Source organism: Onthophagus taurus, chromosome 5, assembly GCF_036711975.1.
Source record: "Onthophagus taurus isolate NC chromosome 5, IU_Otau_3.0, whole genome shotgun sequence".
Classification (NCBI taxonomy): Eukaryota; Metazoa; Arthropoda; class Insecta; order Coleoptera; family Scarabaeidae; genus Onthophagus; species Onthophagus taurus.
In genome coordinates this window covers 10,325,598-10,353,087 of record NC_091970.1, presented here as the reverse complement: position 1 = coordinate 10,353,087, position 27,490 = coordinate 10,325,598, and the positions used below count along the sequence as shown (strand labels likewise).

The following is a 27,490-nucleotide window of genomic DNA, read 5'->3' as shown; positions in this document are numbered from 1 at the left end:
AACCTAACATCTCGGCTTGAATCGACCTCAACTACAATCTCAAACATTCATCAATAACATATCTTCACCATATCTTAGTACATAATAGTTATTTTTGTATCCAGATTGTGATGTTTTATCTCAAAATAGTTGAGAAAATGATTGAGGGCGAGGCACGGTATTTAATCTTTGAGATTTCAGAAAGAGATAGAAGCCGAGGTTCCTTGCGACTGAGGCACGATGTATAATCTGTGAGAATTACAATAGAGATTGAAGCCGATTTCGCTTGCGGCCGAGGCACGATTTATAATCTTTCCGAATTAAAATAGAGATAAAAGCCGAGGTCGCTTGCGGCCGAGGCACGATGTATAATCTTTGAGAATTAAGACACGAGATTGAAGTCGAGATCGCTTGCGGCCGAGGCACGGTGTTTAAACTTTAAGAATTGAGATAAAAATTGAAACCAAGGTTGCTTGAGGACGAGGCGCTGTTATATTTCGGAGAGATTACAAACCATTGATAAATACATTATAACAAATAATTTGTTTAAAATTTATGTATAATAACTAAGCTACCAAATTCGGAAAAATTATCTAGAATCAAACATTTTTCTATGTTATGCTTAAAAATTAAAGAACCAAATTTGATAAATTTATTTAGAATTGAACAATTAATGTGACGTCAACCTAAGTTTATTAATGATACCACGTTTAACGTCGATTCGAACACAATCATGATTTAATAACATACAATTTTTGGTTGATTATGACGTTAATTGTGTAAAAATCATACAAGTGCGATTGATTAACGTTAATTTGCAATTAATGTGACAACTTAATAAAATTAACTGTTCACCTCGGTTAAATCTAACCTAATCTAACTTATTTATAAATTTTATATTATATCTATATATTATATAGATTAAAATTTTATAAAACCCATTTTTGATTTATAACACTTAGAGTTAACACTTGATTAACGTCAGGTTACGCGTTGATTACCACTAATTACCAGTTCACCTCGGTTAAATCTAACCTAATCAAACTTTAGATTTAAATTTTATAAAACCCATTTTTGATTTATAACGACACTTAGAGTTAACACTCGATTAACGTCGGGTTAAGCCTTGATTACCGTTCAATTTACATTTTACAACTTAAGTTTTGATGCATCACTTGACTAAGCGACAAATGTTGAGAAAAACCAGATTTTAGTTTTCATCTCTCTAAAAATATAAGACTTCTCAGAATAGACAGGCTCAAACTATTGAAAATTGTTTGGTGCCTGTCTATTTTTATCACAGAACACTGATGACATCCATCACAAGCATAGAATCCACTTGGTCAGTCGTTTTACGATTATACAGGGTGTTTCTGTAAGTCGTGGCATAAATTTAATCACAAATACTAGAGTCAAAATAATGTTTCTTGTAAAAATTTTGGAAGAAAATTATCTAGAATTTCATTTTGTACTTTTAGACTGCTTTCTATTTCATATAGAATTTAAGTCTAACTAGTTTTGATTTAACATCCCTTATCCTATCCATTTAACAAACAAGTTTCTTAATATTTTTTTCCTTTTGTTAAAAAAGATCACATATCAAAGTCGAAATCAGATTATTAGTTACTAATTTACAAAATTAATGTTTAAAAACTTGTGAAATGAAATTAAGGACGAAGTGTTACAAGTTTACAGTTTAAAATTTAAAAACACTTTTTTAACAAATGTAATATTAAGAAATTTCAAATTCAAGAATCATGTGGCTTAAAAATTGATGGTTTTTTTTAAATCAATGAAATGACCCAAAAACACGCTAAAAATAAAAAGAATGTGCTTAAAAGTGACTAACACTAGATTAACTTCAGTTATAAAACTTCTATTATATGATAACTAACTTCAGGTTTAAAATGTCAACCTCAATTTTGACATATTTGTAATCTTCATTAAGAATCCTTTAAAATGAGTATAAACACGACACATTTATCTTCAATATTAATGAAGTTCTGGTCAACTTCCGCTTAAGAATAACGTCAATTTTGACATATTTGTAATCGTCCTGAAAAATCCTTTAAAATGAGTAGTTAACACGCGATTAACGTCAGGTTAAGCTTGAGATAAGCCGGTCGTGTTTGGTACATAGAGTTAACTCTCGATTAATGTCAGGTTAAGTTTTAATTACCATTCAATTTACATTTTATACCTTAATTTTTGATGAATATAATTCGCAAGATATGATTTTTGAAAGAAAATCTAAAAATTAATGAATTAATTAAAATTATTTTTAATTTTGTATTGGAGATAAAGCGGTCGGGTTTGGTACATAGAGTTAACACTCGATTAACGTCAGATTCAGCTTTGATTACCGTTCAATATATATTTTATACCTTAATTTTTGATGAATATAATTCGCAAGATATGATTTTTGAAAGAAAACCTAAAAATTAATGAGATAAACGAGTCGTGTTTGGTACATAGAGTTAACACTCGATTAACGTCAGGTTAAGCTTTAATTACCGTTCAATTTACATTTTATACCATCATTTTTGATGAATATAATTCGCAAGATATGATTTTTGAAAGAAAATCTAAAAATTAATGAATTAATTAAATTTGTTTTTAATTTTGTATTGGAGATAAACCGGTCGTGTTTGGTACATAGAGTTAACACTCGATTAACGTCAGGTTAAGCCTTGATTACCATTCAATTCACATTTTATACATTACTTTTTGATGAATATAATTGGCAAGTTATGATTTTTGAAAGAAAACTTAAAAATTAATGAATTAATTAAAATTATTTTTAATTTTGTATTGGAGATAAACCGCTCGTGTTTGGTACATAGAGTTAACACTCGATTAACGTCAGGTTAAGCTTTGAATTTACATTTTATACCTTAATTTTTAATGAATATAATTGGCAAGTTATGATTTTTGAAAGAAAACGTAAAAATTAATGAATTAATTAAAATTATTTTTAATTTTGTATTGGAGATAAACCGCTCGTGTTTGGTACATAGAGTTAACACTCGATTAACGTCAGGTTAAGCTTTGATTACCGTTCAATTTACATTTTATTCCTTAATTTTTCATGAATATAATTCGCAAGATATGATTTTTGAAAGAAAATCTAAAAATTAATGAATTAATTAAAATTATTTTTAATTTTGTATTGGAGATAAATCGGTCGTGTTTGGTACATAGAGTTAACACTCGATTAACGTCAGGTTAAGCTTTGAATTTAGATTTTATACCTAAATTTTTGATGAATATAATTGGCAAGTTATGATTTTTGATACAAAATTTAAAAATTAATGAAATTTATAATTTTGTATTGGATATAAACCGGTCGTGTTTGGTACATAGAGTTAACACTCGATTAACGTCAGGTTAAGCCTTGATTACCGTTCAATTTACATTTTATACCTTAATTTTTGATGAATATAATTGGCAAGTTATATTCTTATTAAAAATTAATGAATTAATTAAAATTATTTTTAATTTTGTATTGGAGATAAACCGGTCGTGTTTGGTACATAGAGTTAACACTCGATTAACGTCAGGTTAAGCTTTGAATTTACATTTTATACCTTAATTTTTGATGAATATAATTGGCAAGTTATATTCTTATTAAAAATTAATGAATTAATTAAAATTATTTTTAATTTTGTATTGGAGATAAACCGGTCGTGTTTGGTACATAGAGTTAACACTCGATTAACGTCAGGTTAAGCTTTGAATTTACATTTTATACCTTAATTTTTGATGAATATAATTGACAAGTTATATTTTTATTAAAAATTAATGAATTAATTAAAATTATTTTTAATTTTGTATTGGAGATAAACCGGTCGTGTTTGGTACATAGGGTTAACACTCGATTAACGTCAGGTTAAGCTTTGATTACCGTTCAATTTACATTTTATACCTTAATTTTTGATGAATATAATTGGCAAGTTATATTCTTATTAAGAATTAATGAATTAATTAAAATTATTTTTAATTTTGTATTGGAGATAAACCGGCCGTGTTTGGTATCAAATAAAAGAATCGAATTCTTTAACGGAATTCAAGGCTCGTTTCTCTTCTTCTTCGGTGTCAAGAAAAGTCAATAGTACCAGGTTATGTAAACATTTCCTAAATAAACACAACGGAATCGAACGTCGTGCTCGGCAACCAACCAAAGAGAATAAAAAATATTTCGAAATCACAAGAAGTAAAGTTTTTACGTCTCACCCAACGTTAAAATCACTTTCAAAAAGTCTTATAATATAAAAGTTTTATAAATTCATATCACGTTTTAATTAATTAAAACACCAATTTTTTTTCTTATTAATCTCAATTTGTATTCAATGGACCCCCTTAATAATTAAAAAAACTAAAAAGATAACATCCTAATTATTCTTGTTACTGTTTAGTTTTTTTAATTACTTTTTTAATTTGTTAATTCGTATACTTTACGCGTAATCGCTACTACTACGGTTGACCACAAGTAAAAGAGGAAGTTGATTCATCATTTTAATCAAACAAGATGATGATTCTTAATCGATTTTTGAGTTAATAACATTAATAAACGGATTCAAATCACCGAAAACCGTATTACGTCACTTCTTTGTTTGTTTCTACCGTTTTCTACCGGGTGGCGTTCTTATCTCCGTTTAAAGATAAGCGTTTATTTGGACATTACGGTGGTAAAAACGCTTTTTTTTTCGTTTAGAGACTTTAAAAAGCCTCCTTTTTTGATAAAAAAAGGAGATACGAGTAGTTCGGTTAGTTGTTTGTTTAGAAATTCCAATACAAGTCCAATTTGTAAGTAAGTGAAATTTAAATTAAAATCAAAACCGTGTTATTCTTAATCTATAAACGCGATAAGGCGATAAATTAATCATTAATTTTGTTTTGGTTGCTCAAATTTTTTTTGATTTTAAAAAATCTTTTAAAATTAATACAAATTATTAAAGATCGTTGAATTTCCTTTAATTTGATACCAAACACGATTATAATCGGGTTAAAAACAACCGAGTTACGAACGATTTTAATCGGGCGATCGTCGATTGTTTTTTATTTAAAATGGTTTAAAATCTTGATAATTTGAGTTGTGGTTAACGCAAATCGGTCGTGTTTGGTATCAAATTAAAGGAAATGAAATTGTTTAATCGATTTTATTATTTTTAAAATAAAAAAAAAATTTTTTTTAATCTTTTAATAATTAGTAAGGGTTAATTTATGAATATCGGTGGTTAACCGGAAAAAATAGGAACCCCGGGGTTTCAAGTTCCCCGAAAAAAATTCTTTCCCTTTCTCCTCCCACCACTCCTAAAATTTTTTTCTTTCTTTTTGTACTATTGTTAACCCGCAGCTTCTACCTGTTGAGTCAGAAAGGGATAAAGATGACCGAAGATGGTGGAAGGGGAAGACGCGTTGTAATCAAAATAATTTTTTTAAATCTTACCGAAACAATTTTCGTCACTAAATTTTTCTCGTCGAGTTCATTTCACCACTTATTAAACTAAATTTAACTAAAAAGTTCGAGTTTTTGTCCTTTAATAACCGGAAAAAAACGCAACTAATACGTCTTGATTCATAGTTTTATGAATAACAAAAACATCAATCACTTAATAAACACGATTTATTAATTAATTCGCACAAAAATTAACTTCACAAAATAATCCAAAAAAAAAAACTTGTAATATTCGATCACTATAAACAACAACTGTATACCATGGTGTCTCTACTCGATACTGTAGTTCGGTTTTGTGTCGAGAGAGAGGCAGGTAAAGTTAAACGCTTTGGCTCAGGTGGCTGTGCGCTGCGCATATTTTAATGGATGGTGGGGAGGGCAAATGAACCAGAAGAAGAAGACGAAGAAGACGTGACGGTAGTTTTCGGAGTTGTATAAGAACTTTTAAGACGAGGAGGAGAAGTTTTTAACAACGCTCCTGGTGGCGGAAACCGACAATAACCGTTTTCTGTATCTATATTCCATCTCGGTTAACTTGTGGCGAAGATTTTAAAGGTTTTGTTTTAAGTCACGTAGGCGATTTCTTTGAAATTTATCTTAAAATTATTATTTTTGTTTAATTAATCGATTTTAATCCCGAATAACGAATTAATTACCTTAATAAATTTGAAAAGTTCATTAAATTTCCGTTAATTTGATACCAAACTCGGCTATTTTCGTATTAAAAACAACAAAATTACGCCTTTTTAATTAATCGAGCGAACGTCAATTGTTTTATTAATTAAAATTGTTACAAAAAATCGTATGTAAGGTTATTTTTAACTGAAATGGGTCGTGTTTGGTATCAAATTAATACAAATTTGATTTTTTATTCGTTTTTACAGAGAAATATCACAAAAATTAAAGTTTTCATTAATTATTTTTTAATTAAAATAATTAATAAAGTTTAAATTACATGAAATGTCTATAAAAACTCGATCATTCACGATATTAATCGATTATATTCGATTATCGATTATTTTTAATTAATTAATTCCTTTTACATTAGGTTGATTTTAATTTTAATCAAATTTAAATTTTTTTTTAAATTTTTGAATGTTTTATTTGATAAATTTGCAATGTTCGTTAAATTTCCGTTAATTTGATACCAAACACGGCTATATTCGTATTAAAAACAACAAAATTACGCTTTTTTAATTAATCGAGCGAGCGTCAATTGTTTTATTAATTAAAATTGTTAACAATTTCGTATCTAAGCTTGTTTTGAACCGAAGTGGGTCGTGTTTGGTATCAAATTAATGTAAATTTGATTTTTTATTCGATTTTATAGAAAAATAACACAAAAATTTAAGTTTTAATTAATTAATTTTTAATTAACTCTAATGAAATTTGTTTAGATTATAGCAAATTTGTACCAAAACTCGATTATTTAGGATACTTATCGATTGTATTCGATTATCAGTTATTTTTAATTAATTAATTCCTTTTAAATTAGGTTGATTTTTATATTAATCAAATTAAAATTTTTCTTTTTTTAATTTTTAAAGGTTCTATTTGAATCTAGAATGAAAAATCCTTTCATTTAACACCAAACACGACGTATTTAAGCATAACCAATCGTAAATTATCAATTTCTTTAACTTTTCTAACCTCAAAAACAAATAATGATTAATTATTTTAATAAATTTGAAAAGTTCATTAAATTTCCGTTAATTTGATATCAAACACGGCTATATTCGTATTAAAAACAACAAAATTACGCTTTTTTAATTAATCGAGCGACTGTCAATTGTTTAATTAATTAAAATTGTTAAAAAATTCGTATCTAAAGTTGTTTTTAACCGAATTGGGTCATGTTTAGTATCAAATTAATCCAAATTTGATTATTTATTCGATTTTATAGACAGATAATACAAAAATTAAAGTTTAATTAATCAATTTTTAATTAAATCGAGTTAAAAATGTTTAAATTACAACAAATTTGTACCAAAACTCGATTATTTACGTTACTTATCGATTATATTCGATTATTTTTAATTAATTAATTCCTTTTAAATTAGGTTGATTTTTATGTTAATCAAATTTAATATTTTTTTTAATTTTTAAAGATTTTATTTGAATCCAGAATGAAAATTCCTTTTATTTAACACCAAACACGACGTATTTAAGCATAACCAATCGTAAATTATCAATTTCTTTAACTTTTCTAACCTCAAAAACAAATAATGATTAATTATTTTAATAAATTTGAAAAGTTCGTTAAATTTCCGTTAATTTGATATCAAACACGGCTATATTCGTATTAAAAACAACAAAATTACGCTTTTTTAATTAATCGAGCGACTGTCAATTGTTTAATTAATTAAAATTGTTAAAAAATTCGTATATTAGGTTGTTTTTAACCGAAATCGGTCGTGTTTGGTATCAAATTAATCCAAATTTGATTTTTTATTCGATTTTATAGACAGATAATACAAAAATTAAAGTTTAATTAATCAATTTTTAATTAAATCGAGTTAAAAATGTTTAAATTACAACAAATTTGTACCAAAACTCGATTATTTACGTTACTTATCGATTATATTCGATTATTTTTAATTAATTAATTCCTTTTAAATTAGGTTGATTTTTATGTTAATCAAATTTAATATTTTTTTTAATTTTTAAAGATTTTATTTGAATCCAGAATGAAAATTCCTTTTATTTAACACCAAACACGACGTATTTAAGCATAACCAATCGTAAATTATCAATTTCTTTAACTTTTCTAACCTCAAAAACGAATAATGATTAATTATTTTAATAAATTTGCAAAGTTCGCTAAATTTCCGTTAATTTGATACCAAACACGGCTATATTCATATTGAAAACAATAAAATTACGCATTTTTAATTAATCGGGTGAACGTCAATTGTTTTATTAATTAAAATTGTTAAAAAACTTAATATCTTTGGTTGTTTTTAACCGAAATTGGTCGTGTTTGGTATCAAATTAATGTAAATTTCATTCTTTATTCGATTTTATAGAAAAATAATACAAAAAATTAAATTTTTGATTAATTAATTTTTAATTAAAATAATTAATATTGTTTGTTTTTAACCGAAATAACTCGTGTTTGGTATCAAATTAATACAAATTTACTTTTTTATTCACTTTTATAGGAAAATAATACAAAATTAAGATTTTAATTAATTAATTTATAATTAAAATAATTAATAATGTTTGTTTTTAACCGAAATGACGCGTGTTTGATATCGAATTAATACAGACTTAGTTCTGTATTCGATTTTATAGAAAAATTAAAATCTTAATTAATTAATTTTTAATTAAATTACTTAATAAAGTTTGTTTTTAATCAAAATGGGTCGTGTTTGGTATCAAATTATAACAAATATACTTTTTTATTCACTTTTATAGGGAAATAATACAAAATTAAGATTTTATTTAATTAATTTTTAATTAAAATAATTAATGATGTTTGTTTTTAACCGAAATGACTCGTGTTTGATATCAAATTAATACACATTTAATTTTGTATTCGATTTTATAGAAAAATAACACAAAATGAAAATCTTAATTAATTAATTTTTAATTAAATTACTTGATAAAGTTTGTTTTTAACCAAAATGGGTCGTGTTTGGTATCAAATTAATGCAAATTTAATTTTTTATTCGATTTTATGGAAAAATAACACAAAATTAAAATCTTAATTAATTAATTTTTAATTAAATTACTTGATAAAGTTTGTTTTTTAACCAAAATGGGTCGTGTTTGGTATCAAATTAATCCAAATTTGATTTTTTATTCACTTTTATAGGAAAATATTACAAAATTAAGATTTTAATTAATTAATTTTTAATTAAAACAATTAACAAAGTTTAAATTACATCAAATATTTACCAAAACTCGATTATTTACCATATTTTAACCAATATTTTCCATATTAATAGTAAAAAATTTACCGTTTTTTAAAATCAACAATCCGAGCTCTAATTATAGGTACATCCTGATTAAAAACGTAGATTAAATTTTCTTTGGGCGGTCTCAAAAAAATTAAAGCTTCTTGAGTTTTATTTCCGGCATTAACGGTATTATTTTTGGCGATCGTTTGGATGTTTTTTCCATCAGGAATCGGCTTAATTCCTTCACTAAGCGTTTCGGTTGCTGTTTCATCCATCGGTGACCCTGTTGTTAAGGAAATTTCCGTTGAAGATGAAGGCGGAGGTCCATAAATTGGTTTAGGTTGAACTTCTTGCCGTTGGAATTTAAAAAATCGAGGTTTAACTGGTGTCGAATCGACGATAACCAAATCGATTAAAATTAACGATAAGATCGAACACACCAAGTACTTCATTTTAGTAATGTTGAATTGGTTGTGATGGGTTTGAAGTCGATGGTGGATCTTTTTATAGTTAATTTTCGATAATTTTTTAATACGTGATGTTAAATTTAATGATAGTTTAAGTTTAAAAAAGGCGTCAATAAAATTAATTGTTAAAATTGAGGTTAAATTTTGTAATCGAACGAAAACTTTTGTTCCTCATAAATAAGGTATTATTATAAAGCACGATTTTGTTTTAGATTTAGAGAGTGTAGTGTGGGTGCGGTCGTTTCTTTCTCTTTCAAACCGAGAAATTTATGAACTTGTAACGCTAATTTGGACGCGACTTGAAACCGCGTGTTTTGTTCGTTACGTTTCATTACGAAACTTGGTTCTAATAATAATAAACCATGTTGTAACTGGTTTGAGAAATTCTAAACCATAAAAATCCCTTTGGATTTATAAATGTTATGAAACTTAAAATGTTTTATAAACTAATCACGTTTTTCTTTTCTGTCTTTTAATTATGACTAAGTAATATGATAAGAAATAATCTGATTAAAAAAAACGAAACGCCAGAAGAAACCGCGAAGATAATATTTATTGTTTATGAAAATTAAAAAAGGAAAACCACAATTGTGACGTAAAAATGCTTCCAATTCAATGAATCGTGATGAGACACCCGGTTTTGACTACTACAAAATTAAAATAGATATGACCAATTAATATCATTAATTTAAAAAATTAATATCTCAAAAACTAAAAGTGATTTTTCAACGCGGACATTTTTATTGAAAAGTATATATTTTAATTAATAATTTATGAAAACTTTGTAAGAATTTACCGATCTTTCACAATTTTTTAAAATTAATCAAAAAAATTGAGATTTTTATCAAATGTGATTAATTTCAACAATTAATATCTCAAAAACTAAAAGTGATTTTTCAAGGCAGGTAGTTTTATTGAAAAGTACATACTTTAATTATTAATATATGAAAAATTTCATAATGATTTTCTAAGAAATCGATTTTTCACAATTTTTTAAAGTTAATCAAAAAAATTGAGATTCTTATTAATTGTGATTAACTTCAAGAATTGATATCTCAAAAACTAAAAGTGTTTTTTCAAGACGGATACTTTTATTGAAAAGTACATATTTTAATTAATAATATATGGAGATTACATAATGATTTTCCAAGAAATCGATCTTTCACAATTTTTTAAAATTAATGGAAAAAATTGCGATTTTTCAAGAGAGATACTTTTATTGAAAAGTACGTGAGCAATATTAACAATATCGCTCTTTTGCACTTTTGCTCTTAGATACGTCAATATCGAGGTAGATACGAAAATATGAAAATTTGATGAATTTCTTGTTTTTTCAAGTTATTAAAGGTAACCCTTAGGAATTGCAACATGTTACAAAAAAACTTTTAGCACAAAAGTTGTAGCAAATTTTATTGTTAACAATATTGCTCTCTTGCACTTTAGCTGTTAAATGCGTCAATATCGAGAAAAATACGAAAATATGAAAATTGTATGTATTTGTTTCTCTTTCAAATTATTAAAGGTAACATTTGAGAATCGGAGCTTGCTATAAGAAAACTTTTATAACAAAAATTGTTACAAATTTTATTGTTAACAATATTGCTCTCTTGCACATTTAGTCTTAGATACATCAATATCGAGATAGATACGAAAATATGAAAATTTTATGAATTTGTTGCTCTTTCAAGTTATTAAAGGTAACACTTGAGAATCGGAGGTTGCTGTAAGAAAACTTTGATAACAAAAATTGTTGCAAATTTTACTGTTAACAATACTGCTCTCTTGCACTTCAGCTCTTAAATGCGTCAATATCGAGAAAAATACGAAAATATGAAAATTTGATGAATTTGTTGCTCTTTCAAGTTATTAAAGGTAACACTTCAGAATCGGAGGTTGCTATAAGAAAACTTTTATTATAAAAATTGTTGCAAATTTTATTGTTAACAATATTGCTCTCTTGCACTTTTGCTCTTAGATACATCAATATCGAGGTATATACAAAAATATGAAAATTGTATGAATTTGTTGCTTTTTCAAGGTATTAAAGGTAACCCTTAGGAATGGCAACATGTTACAAAAAAACTTTTAGCATAAAAGTTGTAGCAAATTTTATTGTTAACAATATTGCTCTCTTGCACTTTTGCTTTTAAATGCGTCAATATCGAGAAAAATACGAAAATATGAAAATTGTATGTATTTGTTGCTCTTTCAAGTTATTAAAGGTAACACTTGAGAATTGGAGCTTGCTATAAGAAAACTTTTATAATAAAAATTGTTGCAAATTTTATTGTTAACAATATTGCTCTCTTGCACTTTTGCTCTTAGATACATTAATATCGAGAAAAATACGAAAATATGAAAATTTGATGAATTTGTTGCTCTTTCAAGTTAATAAAGGTAACACTTGAGAATCGGAGGTTGCTGTAAGAAAACTTTGATAACAAAAATTGTTGCAAATTTTATTGTTAACAATATTGCTCTCTTGCACTTTAGCTCTTAAATGCGTCAATATCGAGAAAAATACGAAAATATGAAAATTTGATGAATTTGTTGCTCTTTCAAGTTATTAAAGGTAACCTTTAGGAATCGCAACATGTTACAAAAAAACTTTTAGCACAAAAGTTGTAGCAAATTTTATTGTTAACAATATGCTCTCTTGCACTTTTGCTCTTAGATACATCAATATCGAGATAGATACGAAAATATGAAAATTTTATGTATTTGTTGCTCTTTCAAGTTATTAAAGGTAACACTTGAGAATCGGAGTTTGCTATAAAAAAACTTTTATAAAAAAAATTGTTGCAAATTTTATTGTTAACAATATTGCTCTCTTGCACTTTTGCTCTTAGATACATCAATATCGAGATAGATACGATAATATGAAAATTTGATTAATTTGTTGCTTTTTCAAGTTATTAAAGGTAACCCTTAGAAATCGCAACATGTTACAAAAAAACTTTTAGCACAAAAGTTGTAGCAAATTGTATTGTTAACAATATTGCTCTGTTGCACTTTAGCTCTTAAATGCGTCAATATCGAGAAAAATACGAAAATATGAAAATTGTATGAATTTGTTGCTCTTTCAAGTTATTAAAGGTAACACTTGAGAATCGGAGTTTGCTATAAAAAAACTTTTATAACAAAAATTGTTGCAAATTTTATTGTTAATAATATTGCTCCCTTGTACTTTTGCTCTTAGATACGTCAATATTGAGGTAGATACGAAAATATGAAAATTTGATGAATTTGTTGCTTTTTCAAGTTATTAAAGGTAACACTTGAGAATCGAAGCTTGCTATAAGAAAACTTTTATAACAAAAATTGTTGCAAATTTTATTGTTAACAATATTGCTCTCTTGCACTTTTGCTCTTAGATACGTCAATATCGAGGTAGATATGAAAATTTGATTAATTTGTTGCTCTTTCAAGTTATTAAAGGTAATACTTGAGAATTGGAACTTGGTATAAGAAAACTTTTATATCAAAAATTGTTGCAAATTTTATTGTTAACAATATTGCTCCCTTGCACTTTTGCTCTTAGATACATCAATATTGAGATAGATACGAAAATATGAAAATTTTATGAATTTGTTGCTCTTTCAAGTTATTAAAGGTAACACTTGAGAATCGGAGGTTGCTATAAGAAAACTTTTGTAACAAATATTGTTGCAAATTTTATTGTTAACAATATTGCTCTCTTGCACTTTTGCTCTTAGATACATCAATATCGAGGTAGATACGAAAATATGAAAATTTTATAAATTTGTTGCTCTTTCAAGTTATTAAAGGTAACACTTGAGAATCGGAGGTTGTTATAAGAAAACTTTTATAACAAAAATTGTTGCAAATTTTATTGTTAACAATATTGCTCTCTTGCACTTTTGCTCTTAGATACATCAATATCGAGGTAGATACAAAAATATGAAAATTTGATAAATTTGTTGCTTTTTCAAGTTATTAAAGGTAACCCTTAGGAATCCCAACATGTTACAAAAAAACTTTTAGCACAAAAGTTGTAGCAAATTTTATTGTTAACACTATTGCTCTCTTGCACTTTAGCTCTTAAATGCGTCAATATCGAGAAAAATACGAAAATATGAAAATTTGATGAATTTGTTGATTTTCAAATTATTATTTATTTAAGCATTAAGTGTTTAAATAAGTTTAATCTTTTGCCACCTCCTGATAAGTTTATCCCACAGATAAATTGGCGCTCTTAGGCAATGAGAGCAATATATGTTAAAAATTATGAATTTTATCTTGAAAAAACTTTAAATTCATACTTTTTCCATTTATTTGGAAAATGCACATACTTTACCTCTTCAAAATAAAGTATTGATATAAACCGGTATAGAAATACCTATATCTAAATTTCGCGCTTTAACCTAATTAGTTCCCTCACAATCCCCTTGGGAGCGCTGAATGTACCAAAAAATAGTGGGGGATGACCTTCTATGTACATAATATATACAGGTGAGTCAGAAAGAATGGTAAATCCGAATACCGGAGACACTAGACACCAAAATATGACGATTTAACCTGACATGTCTTATACAAATCGGTTGGTGGTTTTTAATACACAGGGTGTTCAAAGTTAAATTTTTATTTCAAAGCTTCTTGATAATTTTGAAGGTTTTTGTGCTATTAACATAAAATTTGGTAGTTAGATGCTTTCGAGCATGAAAAATACGAATTTGATATTTCTTTTGTAATTACTCGTAGAGATTCTTTCTGACTCCCCCTGTATAAATTTTTCTATGGAGTTTAGTTATGACGCGTACTGTATATACCAACGATCTTATTGCAACTATGCAACCAATAACGCGATTTGCGTATTGCAATATGAATACTGTGATATTGGTTGCATACTTTCATAAAAATATTAAACTTAATTAATCAAAACCATTCGAATTAAATTAAATTGTCATTGTTATATTGTTAAACGTCATTTCTAAAATAATTTTTATACAAAATCATGTAAATTCTTTGTCGAATAATTGAAATAATGGGAAAGAAGAAAAATAAAGGGGCAGTTGATTTAAAAAATGATCCTAACATTTGTGTTGCAACTGGCGAATTTACTCTTCCAAACGGTGATAAATACAGCGGTGAATATTGCGCTCACCGAGCCGGCATAATTTGGCGTCAAGGAAAAGGAGTTTACACATCGCACGAGGGACAAACTTACGAAGGAAATTGGGTTGACGATAAATTACAAGACAACACCGAATGCGTCATAACTTTTCCAACGGGGGAAGTTTTTCACGGAAGGTTATTAAAAAATAAATACACCGGACCTGGAATTTATACGTTAAGCAACGGTTTAGATTTGAGTTGCGAATTTCGCTTAAACAAACCAATAGAAGAACTTGTTATAATTGATGGTCTTGGAAAATTATGGAGAGGAAACGCCGAGAATGAGAAAGCAGTTTTACTCCCGGAAAACGTTTTTTATTTAACAATTTCAAACCAGCAAGGAATCGGAGTCATAAAAGACGAATTTTTAGAAAATCTAAACGAAGAAATGATTGGGGAAGGAGAAGAAGAAGAGGAAGAGTACTCAGACGAATATTGGAGAAATTTAATTTTCGCGAAAAATCACTTCATTAAAAACGACGTCAAATTCGGCGATTCAAAATGGTTCAAAGATTACGAAAAGTTTCAAAAAAGAAAAAAAGAAATTGAAGACAAATTCAAAAAAAATAAACCATTTAGTTGCAGAGATCAATTATGGTTGGTAAAATTCCTCGACTTTAAAGATCAATTACAACAAAAAAGATTTGAAAACGAATTTAAAAAATGGAAATCAGAAATCGAAGCTTTTGATTTAAATCGGAAATTTCGCAGCAAAGAATTTTTAAACAGTTGCCCAGAAGTTAAAGTTATCCGCCCGAGCTTCCAAACCGAAAGCGGCGAAGAAAGCTCAAAATCGACACCTTCAGAATCGATTAATAAAGAAATCGAAAAACCACCCCAAAAACCAAAAAAATCAAACTTAATCATGCCGGAACTTGAAAAATTCGCTCAAACTTTAGAAAGATTACCAAGCGATGACTCAATTCCCACCGAAAACTTACCCAAAAAGCACGAAGACATTGATTTACATTTTACGAACGAAAGACCAAACAAAATTTTAATTCCCAGGATAAATTTAATCGTTCACGATAAACTTTTTGAAGAAGATGATGAAACTAAATGCATCATTGAAATTAAAAACACTTTAGAAGAAGCGAATCAAGCCGAACTCGAAGAATACGAAGAAAACCTCGTTGAAGAAGAAACCCAACAAGAACAAGTAACAGAAGTGGTCGTCGAAGAATTAACCGAGCAACAAAAAAGGATTAATAAATATATCGCAGATAAAGTTAATGAATGGGAAGAAAACGACGTTCAAATTAAACAAACACTCAGTATGAAAAATATTCCTCACATGCATTCACTTGGGCATCATACGAATGAAATTAATGATATTCCAAATCGCGTTCTTATTGATTTATTTAAAAATAAAAAGGGGAAAAATAAAAAAAAATAAATAAAAATTAAATTATTTATTGATATTAATAAGTTGTAACAGCAATAATAGATGTCGCTACTAAAACGTCAATTATGTTTTGATTAAAATTCACTCGGATATCATACAATTAATATTAATGATGTCTTAAATCGAGTTTTTATTGATTTATTTAAAAATAAATAAATAAATAAATAAAAATTAAATCATTTATTAATATTAATAAGTTGTTTTAACAGCAACAGATGTCGCCACTAAAACGTCAAAATTATCTTTTTATATTTTAAATGATTAAAATTCACTCAGATATCATACGATTAAAATTAATGATATCGCAAATCGCGTTTTTATTGATTTATTTAAAAATAAAAAGGGTAAAAATAATAAAATATCTAATTAAATAATTTATTTATACAACTTATTACCATCAATAATAGATGTCGCTACTAAAACGTCAAATATGTTTTGACATTTCAAATAGAGTTCGTCCAAAATTATGGCAAAAAAACATCAATAATAACAAGGAAAGTTTAAAAATACGATATTTTTACGAATGAAGTGTTTTTGTAATCGATTAAGGATTATTTTGGATGCGGGGTAACCTAGAAATCAACCTAAAACTGTAAGTAACCTCAAAAATAGATCAACCCTAACCTTACTTTCCCCACAATTCTAATTATTTTCTTAATTCTTATCAATTAATTTAAATCGAACGTTTATTAAACCGTGTATAAACCCCAAACCTTTTTAAAGATCATTGAAATGCTTGTTATCTCGGAAATATCACTTTGATATGATACGATTGAAATTAATGATATCCCAAGTCGAATTCTTATTGAATTATGTAAAAAATAGCGCCAAAATAAGAAAATCAATAATTAAATCATTTATAAATACAATTTATTAAAATAACTTAATACTACTAATGATAGATGTCGCTATTAAAACGTCAAAACTTTATAAACGATTAAAATTCACTCGGATATCATACGATTAAAATTAATGATATCCCAAATCGAGTTTTTATTGATTTATTTAAAAATAAAAGGGTTAAAAATAAATAAATAAAAATTAAATCATTTATTAATATTAATAAGTTGTAAAAGCAATAACAGATGTCGCTATTAAAACGTCAAAACGATATTTTTACATTTTAAATGATTAAAATTCACTCGGATATCATACGATTAAAATTAATGATATCCCAAATCGAGTTTTTATTGATTTATTTAAAAATAAAAGGGTTAAATATTAATAAATAAAAATTAAATCGTTTATTAATATTAATAAGTTGTAAAAGCAATAACAGATGTCGCTATTAAAACGTCAAAAAGATGTTTTTATATTTTAAATGACTAAAATTCACTCGGATATCGTACAATTAAAATTAATGATATCCCAAATCGAGTTTTTATTGATTTATTTAAAAATAAAAGGGTTAAAAATAAATAAATAAAAATTAAATCGTTTATTAATATTAATAAGTTGTAAAAGCAATAACAGATGTCGCTATTAAAACGTTTTTACATTTTAAATGATTAAAATTTACTCGGATATCATACGATTAAAATTAATGATATCCCAAATCGAGTTTTTATTGATTTATATCAAGCTTTAAGGTAATAAATTATAATTTAATTAAATAACTTATTAATACAACTTATTACCATCACTAATAGATGTCGCTACTAAAACGTCAAATATATTTTGACATTTTAAATAGAGTTCGTCCAAAATTGTGTCAATAAAAACTTTAACAACAATAAAGAAACTTTAAAAATGCCATATTTTTAAGAATGAAGTGTTTTTGTGGTGGATTAACAATTATTTTGGATGTGGGATAACCAAGAAATCAACCAAGTGGTGTTAAAACTGTAAGTAACCTTAAAAATAGATCAACTAACATCACCTTCCCCACAATTTCAATTATTTTCTTAATTCTTATTAGTTTTGGCATGTTTATTATATTAATTTACATTATTTTAAATCGAACCTTTATTAAACCGAGTACAAACCCCAACAATTCTTAATTACGATCCTTATCTCGTAAATATCGCTTAGAAGTGGGAGAAAAACTTCATATAAATCGAGTTCTTATTGATTTATTTGAAAATAGCATCAAAATAAGAATAATTAATAATTTATAAATGCAATTTATTAAAGCAACTTAGCGCTAATAATGATAGATGTCACTACTAAAACGTCAAAATGATGTTTTTTACATTTTAAATGATTATAATAAGAATATCATTCGATTAATATTAATGATATTCCAAATCGAGTTTTTATTGATTTATTTAAAAATAAAGGAGGTAAATATAAATAAATAAAAATTAAATCATTTAATAATACAACTTAGTATCATCGATAAATAATAGATGTCGCTGCTAAAACGTCAAAATAATATTTTTTACATTTCAAATGATTAAAATTCACTCGGATATCATACGATTAAAATTAATGATATCCCAAATCGAGTTTTTATTGATTTATTTAAAAATAAAAGGGTTAAAAATAAATAAATAAAAATTAAATCGTTTCTTAGTATTTATAAGTTGTAAAAGCAATAACAGATGTCGCTATTAAAACGTCAACAAGATGTTTTTGTATTTTAAATGATTAAAATACACTCGGATATCATACGATTAAAATTAATGATATCCCAAATCGAGTTTTTATTGATTTATATCAAGCTTTAAGGTAATATAATATAATTTAATTAAATAACTTATTAATACAACTTATTACCATCAATAATAGATGTCGCTACTAAAACGTCAAATATGTTTTGACATTTTAAATAGAGTTCGTCCAAAATTGTGTCAATAAAAACTTTAACAACAATAAGGAAAGTTTAAAAATACCATATTTTTAAGAATGAAGTGTTTTTGTGATGGATTAACAATTATTTTGGATGCGGGATCACCAAGAAATCAACCAAGTGGTGTTAAAACTGTAAGTAACCTTAAAAATAGACCAACTTAACATCACTTTCTCCACAATTTCAATTATTTTCTTAATTCTTATTAGTTTTGGCATGTTTATTATATTAATTTACATTATTTTAAATCGAACGTTTATTAAACCGTGTACAAACCCCAACACTTCTTAATTACGATCTTTATTTCGTAAATATCGCTTAGAAATGGGAGAAAAACTTTATATAAATCGAGTGTTTATTGATTTATTTGAAAATAGCACCAAAATAAGAATAATTAATAATTTATAAATACAATTTATTAAAACAACTTAGCACTAATAATGATAGATGTCGCTACTAAAACGTCAAAATGATGTTTTTTACATTTTAAATGATTATAATTTACTCGGATATCATTCGATTAATATTAATGATAACCCAAATCGATTTTTTATTGATTTATTTAAAAATAAAAGGGTTAAAAATAAATAAATAAAAATTAAATCATTTAATAATACAATTTAGTATCGTCAATAAATAATAGATGTCGCTACTAAAACGTCAAATATGTTTTGACATTTTAAATGATTATAATTTACTCGGATATCATTCGATTAATATTAATGATAACCCAAATCGAGTTTTTATTGATTTATTTAAAAATGAAAGAGGTAAAAATAAATAAATAAAAATTAAATCATTTAATAATACAATTTAGTATCGTCAATAAATAATAGATGTCGCTACTAAAACGTCAAATATGTCTTGACATTTTAAATAGAGTTCGTCTAAAATTATATCAATAAAGAAAGTATAAATAAATAAAAAAATACGTTGTTTTTAAGAATGGAGTGTTTTTGTAATGGATTAAGATTAACCAAGAAATCAATCAATTAGTGCTAGAATTGTAAGTAACCTCAAAAATGAACCCTAACCTTATTTTGGAGAAAAACTTTATATTATAAATCGAGTTCTTATTGATTTATGTAAAAATAGTACCAAAATAAGAATTAAATCATTTATTATAAATAAAATTTATTAAAACAACTTAGTACCACCAATAATAGATGTCGCTACTAAACGTCAAACCGATGTTTTGACATTTTAGATGACGTGTTCTTTCAAAATTATGTCAATAAAAACACCAACAACAATACGGAAACTTTAAAAAACCCGATTTTTTCAAAAAATGGAGTATTTCCGTAGCGGATTAAGAACCGTTTTGGGTACAGGACAACCAGGAAGTCAACCAACCGGTGCCGAAACAGTACGTAACCTCAATACAAATCAACCCTAACCTCACTTTTCAATTCTATTTTCATTAATTTAGATCGAACGTTTAGTAAATCGAGTACAAACCTCAACGCTTCTCGAAGATCGTCGCGATGCTTGCAGAGCTTTACGCTCGTTGTCTCGTAAATATCGCTTAGAAGTAGGAGCTCAAGGAATGGACGCTTTAAGACAAATTTTGGAGCTGGATAAAAACGATACTGAAATTATAAGTTATTGTTTGGATACTTTGTGTAATATAACCTCAAAAGACAGTTTTGATGAAGAAAACGAGTTTAATGGGCCAACTAATATTAATGTGGGGGAGCAATTCGCTGAGATGTTTATTAAAAACCCTGAAAATGTAACATTGGTTCTTGGATTTTTAGAGGAATACGATTTTAAAGTTAGATTACCTTCAGTGAAGTTATTAACGTGTTTATTAGCTGCCAAACCGAAAGAAATCCAAGATATAGTCTTGGTTAGTCCAATGGGGGTCTCAAAATTAATGGATTTATTATTAGAAAGTCGCGAAGTGATTCGAAACGACACTTTATTATTATTAATACAATTAACGAAAAATAACGCGAATATCCAAAAAATCGTCGCGTTTGAGAACGCTTTTGATAAACTTTTTGAGGTTATAAAACAAGAGGGTTATAGCGACGGCGGGATCGTCGTGGAAGATTGTTTATTATTAATGTTAAATTTATTAAAAAATAACACAAGTAATATTAATTTCTTTAAGGAAGGATCTTACATACAAAAATTAACCCCAATGTTTGATCTTCCCAAAAATATAGAGGAAATTGGGTGGAGCCCCCAAAAAGTCTCCAACTTTCATTGCGTCTTAGAATTAGTTCGAACGTTAGTCTCGCCTTCAAATCCAATTCAAATTGTGAGTTCGTGTCAAAAATCGATGCGAAATTCGAACCTTTTACAATCCCTTTGCGACATTTTAATGACCGCGGGAATCCCCGCCGATATTTTAACCGAAACCATCAACACTTTGGCGGAAATTATCCGCGGAAATTTAACGAATCAAGAGTATTTTTCGAACGTAACCGCCCCTTCGAACCCGCCAAGACCCGCGATTGTCGTTCTTTTAATGACGATGGTTACTGAGAAGCAATCTTTTAATCTCCGATGTTCCGTTTTGTATTGTTTCCAATCGTTTTTGTTTAAAAACGAAATTGGGCAACAACAAATCGTTCAAACTTTATTACCCAGCTCCTCAGGATCGACGACTTTAACAACGGGGCAATTATTATGCGGGGGGTTATTTAGTAACGACCCTTTAAGCAATTGGTTTAGCTCCGTGGCTTTATCACACACAATCATTGAAAACCCCGCCCAAAAAGAACAACTTTTACGAGTGCTTTTAGCAACAACGATCGGATCGCAACCTAATTCCCTTCTACATCAATGCACGTTATTTTTAACACAAACAAATAAGATCCAATCAAAATTAGGGATCTTAATGTTATTATCAATGTGGTTAGCGCATTGCCCGCAAGGAGTCCAACAATTCTTAAACGTCCCGGGTTCAATGGCCTTTTTAACCGCGCAAACCTCCGCGTCAGAATTCGACAACAACGAGGAATTAATCCAAGGGTTATGCGCCTTTATTATGGGGTTATGCATCGTTTTTAACGACAACACAATCGCGAATTACAACAAAGAGAATTTATCGCAATTAATCGAAAAGCGAGTTGGGATCGAGGTGTTTTTGGGAAAATTGGGCGAAATTTCGCGGCACGAAAGCTATTCGAAAGCTTCGAAGCGCCCCCAAGTTAAAGTAGACAACCCGAATGAATTATTATTAGAATACGAATTTTGTAAATTATTTAAAGCGTTAGAAGGGGTCGTCATAAACGCTTTAGGCGTACAAAGGGAATTATCAAACGGGAATTTAACCGAGTTAAGTTTAAGCGAACACGAAAACGCGCTTTTATTGCAATACAAAGATGTAATAAGAGACCAAGATAAGCGATTAAATGAAGCGAAAAAAGAAATTGAGTTACTCAAAAACGAAAAAGTTACTTTAACCATAAAAATTGATGAATTACAACAATCTTATTCGCAATTAAACGATAGTTACACCTTGTTAAAAGCTCAATTATCGACGGGGGCTACAAATACAACAAAAAATTTAATTATAACAAATCCCGATGATGAGATTTCGGAGAAATTAAAAGCTTTGGAGATTGAATGTGAAGAAAAGGATGAGAAAATTAATGCGTTAAAGAAAGATCAAGACGATTTATTCGAACTTTTAAGTGATCAAGAGGTGAAATTGAGTGCTTTTAAACGAAGACTGATCGAGCTTGGTGAGGTTATTATTGATCCGGATTCCGATAATGTTTCCGTGGCTTCGGAAACTTAATTAAAATGTAAATGGGGTGAAATTGTGTGAAAAGAAGCATTTATTTGTATATTGTATTTGTTTGTAAATAAGGATCAATGTAAAACATAATCGTTTGTTAGGTTTAAAAAGTGTAATAAGATAAATTAAATTTGAATTTGCATTTTAAATTCTTCCCTTTTAAATTTATTATTTCTTTATTTTATTTAATTAGGTATTAATTTTTTTTTACAGGTTGGCCCCCATGAAAAAACTTCAACTAAGATCTTCGTAATGCTGGGTAAGTCATAATTATAAATAATATCATACAAAAGAAATTTAATTCTTATTGTCTTATTTAAAAAAAAGCAATAGGAAAACTAAATAAATATTAAAAATAATTTATTAATTTAACTTCTTAGCACCAATGATAGATGTCGCTGTTCAAAAACGATTTTGTTACGTTTTAATTTGTTTCAAAATTGTTAATAAAAATACGAAAACTTTGAAAATGTGGTATTTTCAAAAACGAAATTTCTTTTTGTAATGGATTAAAAATCATATTGGATTGGTATAAATTAATAAATTTAACTTGTTACCACCAACGATAGATGTCGCTATTAAGAAATGTCAAAACGATGCTTTTGCGTTTGAATTTAGTGTTGTTTTAAAATTGTTAATAAAAACGCGAATAACAATACGAAAACTTTAAAAGTGAGTTAGTTTGAGAAATGAAGTGTTTTTGTAATGGATTAAGTATCCTTTTGGATGCGGGATAACCAAGAAGTCCGCCAACGAGTGATGAAACTGTACGTAACCTCAAAAAACAAATCAACTCTAACCTTATTTTCCCCACAATTATTTTATTTTATTTTTTTTATAATTTAAGACAAATTTTAGAGTTGGATAAAAATGATACTGAAATTATAAGTTGTTGTTTAGATATGTTGTCCGATTTTAAAGTTAGATCACTTTGGGTGTAAATTGAAAATATCGTTTCAATTGGTGTGATGAATGTACAGGGTGGTTCAAATTCGATGTCCGAATAGGCTAACTCGGAAACTATAAGAGTTAGAAAAAAAGTAGCTTACATGTCATGATCTCGTTTTTCGAGAAACTGCTAATGCCGAAAACCTCATAGCGCTATCGTCTTTTGCGTAGAAGCTTCGTAGAAATGCAACTCTCTAAACAAAAACTTCGTACTCAAAATGGAACGCATGTGGCGTCATCTGTTGGGGATATTTTGGAATTATTCAGCTAAGAACCGAATCCACAGAATAACTGTTTGGAAAGTGTTTGGAGCTACTATCTGGCTCCACTTAACATTCCAACTGGTTGGAAATTCCTCAGATGCAATTACACTTGTCAAATAATGCTCCACATTTGAATATTACTGCATCTTATGAATGTGAGATTGCATCTGACGAGCTTCCAACCAGTTATAACGAACGTTAGCTGAAACAAAGCTATAATGTAAATTATAATCTAATTGTTTAATCATACCATTATTGTTTTCTTATACTCTTACCGAAAAATCACTTTAAAATGACATTTTCATCTATCATTCTGAACAAACTTCAACTTTTAAAAGGTGCAAATTTAAAAATATAACACGATTTGGAATCTATACTTTTTAAATTAAAAGAATGATACTGGTAATAATTGTTATTGCTGTCTACTATTAATAATAAAATTGCTGATTTAATTAAATTATTTCAATATAGACGCTAATGCCACCTTACGGGGGGGATTTCGACATACAATCAGTCCCAAGTTCTCCTATCTAAGATCGGCATATATTAAGATTAGCTGTCCCTCTTAAAAATCGATGATTTTTTTTTAATCGGTAGGAAATGACTCAAAAGATGTGTTAATGATAAAAAAAAAGTGCGGAAAAGTGTAGTACTTACCGAAAAATCACTTTAAAGTTGCGATTTGACGTTTCTTTTTGGAAGTTCAAAGCAATGTTAAAATTGCATTTTCGTATTAAATCCTAACCTGAAACTGTTTAATTTATACCCGCGCACAAAATAAAAAGTTATTTTCACTAAACTTATTGAGATTACAACATATTTACGGATGAAAACCTTATTTCTTAGGCTATCAATGTATAACGACAATTACCTGTCGTTAGATAGAATTGTTTCTACCAAATGTGTGTTAATAGACTTTATGTTAATAGATTGTGTATCAATTGATCTGTCAAACGACTAAAATATCTTTAAATTGTAAATATCAATGATAAATAAGTATAGTAGCTTATTTAATAATAGTTTGCTTAAATTAAAATAGTTATTAAAAAAGACATGTGTATACATGGTTACAAAATAAAAATAAATAAATAACCCGTGTGACGATAGCAACAAACTGTGCATTTAACCAAATGACAATTACAACTGACAACACAAGCAATGTTAACCATGTATTTTCGTATTAAATCCTAACCTCAAATTGTTTAATTTATACCCACGCACTAAATAAAAAGTTATTTTCACTAAACTTGTTGAGATTACAACATAATTATTCATAATGACACCTATGTGAAGTTAGCCCCCAATTAAATAGCATTTTACATGTATAGTATTTTGATTATAACATGAAAACCAGTGAACCGATTTCGATAAATAATGTCTCATTCGAAAGCTTAATCCTTGGCCAATACGAAAGTGGAAATGCCCGATTTGAAAACTCTTTCGAATTTCGCTAAAACGTCAAAATAATGCGAAGATACACGAAAATAACACAAAATTGACCTTCTTTAAGTGGTGATAACTCGTAAACGATGTACCCGATGATCAAAATCTATACGTCACTCGATTCGTCATAGTGTCTTCTATCGAAATCACAAAATGCTCGATTTCAATTCTCTCCCGCTAAGTTTATACAGCCCTCGGAATGACACCGTCTTCGGCTCGTTGTTTATGCACGTGTGAACGCTCGTGCTAAAAAATTAATTTAAACTAAATCGACTATAATTAGAGAACAGTTTGACGGATTTTAATGTTTTATATCTCAATCGAAAGTTTGTGTCTGGCTAAATGCTGTTGTCGAAATGCCCGATTCGAAATATTTAAGGATTTTGATTAAAACACAACAAACGAATTAATTACACATCAATTATCTCCGTAACTAATTGAACAATTTTAGTCATCAAAATCTCGGTAGACAGTATGATCTGCAATGAATGCGAAGGTGGAAATGCCCGATTTCAAAATTTACTAATTATGTGCGTACAGCCATTGAAATGACCCCGCGAGAGATTTCGAGTCGGGCATTTCCACTTTCGTATTGGCCAAAGATTAAGCTTTCGAATGAGATTTTGATTATCGAAATCGGTTGACTGGTTTTCTTGTTATAATCAAAATACTATACATGTAAAATCCTGTCTAATTGGGGACTAGGAAAATTTGGAGCTAACCTCGCATAGGTCATAATGACTAAGTGCCTGTCGTTACATAGACTGTGTGTCTATTAACTGTGTACAAGAGCGTCGCCAGATAGGAGCAAAGATAGATTCGAAAAAAGAAATTGAATAGAATATAAGATACAAATAGATTCTAAAAATCTATTTGAAATGTTTATAATCTGTTATCGCATTTAAATAGAGAGCATGAGAGTTAAATAAAAATTTGTTATTAAAAGACTTCAAACCACTTAAATATTATAATTAGGATAATTATTAGTTAGTTTAACGTTATTTTGGAACTTAATAACACATATTATTGATGAAAATCCCTTTCGTAGTTACAAAGTTTTAACATCAAATGTTCATAATGTAGGGTGAAATATTCGTCAAATCCTTTGGTCAAATCTGAAAGAGAAGAATAATAAACCTTATTTTGGAGAAATTCAAAAGATTAAGGTAGAAATGCAATTGATGGGTACTTGTGGGTGTAATGGGCACTTCGAGATAATAATTAGAGATTCTTTCTCTATCTAAAACCGGTCTTTGTCTGTCGATAAGTTAATACTAAGATCAATCTGTACTTAAACTACAAAGCGGTGGCTCTGTACTTAGATTAAATAGCTTAAAATTACAAAACTTCAAGCCTTTGTGCAATTGTTATCAAACCGATTTTTAAAAAACTATTATCACACTCGGAAAGAGCGCTCTTTAAATTTATTATATCTTAACCCGGGTTTTCGTTGGTAAATGGGTCTATCGGCGTCATGCTTAAATCGCCCTTAATATACATCCCTACACACAAAAACGCTTAATTGCTATTCCTTTAAACAAGTTTCTTATTTGAGAAAAAAAAGGTTGGTTTGATAACAATTGCACAAGGGCTTGAAGTTTGGTAATATTAAGCTATTTTACGTACAGAGCGGTGTTCTTCATCTTTTATTGATTTTAATATTAACATATCGGCAAACGAGGACCGACGATTTCATAAAGAAAGAATCAAGCTTTCATATGGTGCATTTAGTGTTCTGCTATATCTAATAATAAGAAAGATATCAGCTAATAAAATAGATAGGAAATTGCGGATAAAAATTTGTTGTTGGAAGGTTTGTTGCTATCGTTGCTATCGTCACATCGTCAATCGGGCATTTCCACTTTCGTATTGGCCAAAGATTAAGCTTTCGAATGAGACATTGTTTATCGAAATCGGTTCACTGGTTCTCATGTTATAATTAAA

The 27,490-nt window shown here is 27.9% G+C and overlaps 3 protein-coding genes across 2 annotated transcripts; all 3 read left to right on the top strand.

The window, feature by feature from the left end:
• Positions 1-27,490, top strand: part of LOC111413967 (apyrase-like) — an 84,529-nt gene that overhangs the window by 30,610 nt on the left and 26,429 nt on the right.
• LOC139429832 (probable inactive protein kinase DDB_G0270444) lies at positions 14,606-16,410 on the top strand. The gene has a single exon (XM_071196052.1). It carries the CDS (start codon positions 14,812-14,814, stop codon positions 16,336-16,338), a length of 1,527 nt encoding a protein of 508 aa, XP_071052153.1. The 5' UTR covers positions 14,606-14,811; the 3' UTR covers positions 16,339-16,410.
• Positions 20,346-23,028, top strand: LOC111413962 (General vesicular transport factor p115). Its single transcript, XM_023045109.2, has 2 exons — positions 20,346-20,504; positions 20,568-23,028. The coding sequence occupies exons 1-2, from the start codon at positions 20,427-20,429 to the stop codon at positions 22,890-22,892; spliced, it is 2,403 nt and encodes an 800-aa protein (XP_022900877.1). The 5' UTR covers positions 20,346-20,426; the 3' UTR covers positions 22,893-23,028.

Bases quoted from the DNA above. Each gene is read 5' to 3' on its own strand.
- LOC139429832 (XM_071196052.1), top strand. From the start codon at position 14,812: ATGGGAAAGAAGAAAAATAAAGGGGCAGTTGATTTAAAAAATGATCCT.
- LOC111413962 (XM_023045109.2), top strand. From the start codon at position 20,427: ATGGAGTATTTCCGTAGCGGATTAAGAACCGTTTTGGGTACAGGACAA. The intron at 20,505-20,567 runs GTACGTAACCTC...TCATTAATTTAG, and splicing joins AACCAACCGGTGCCGAAACA to ATCGAACGTTTAGTAAATCG.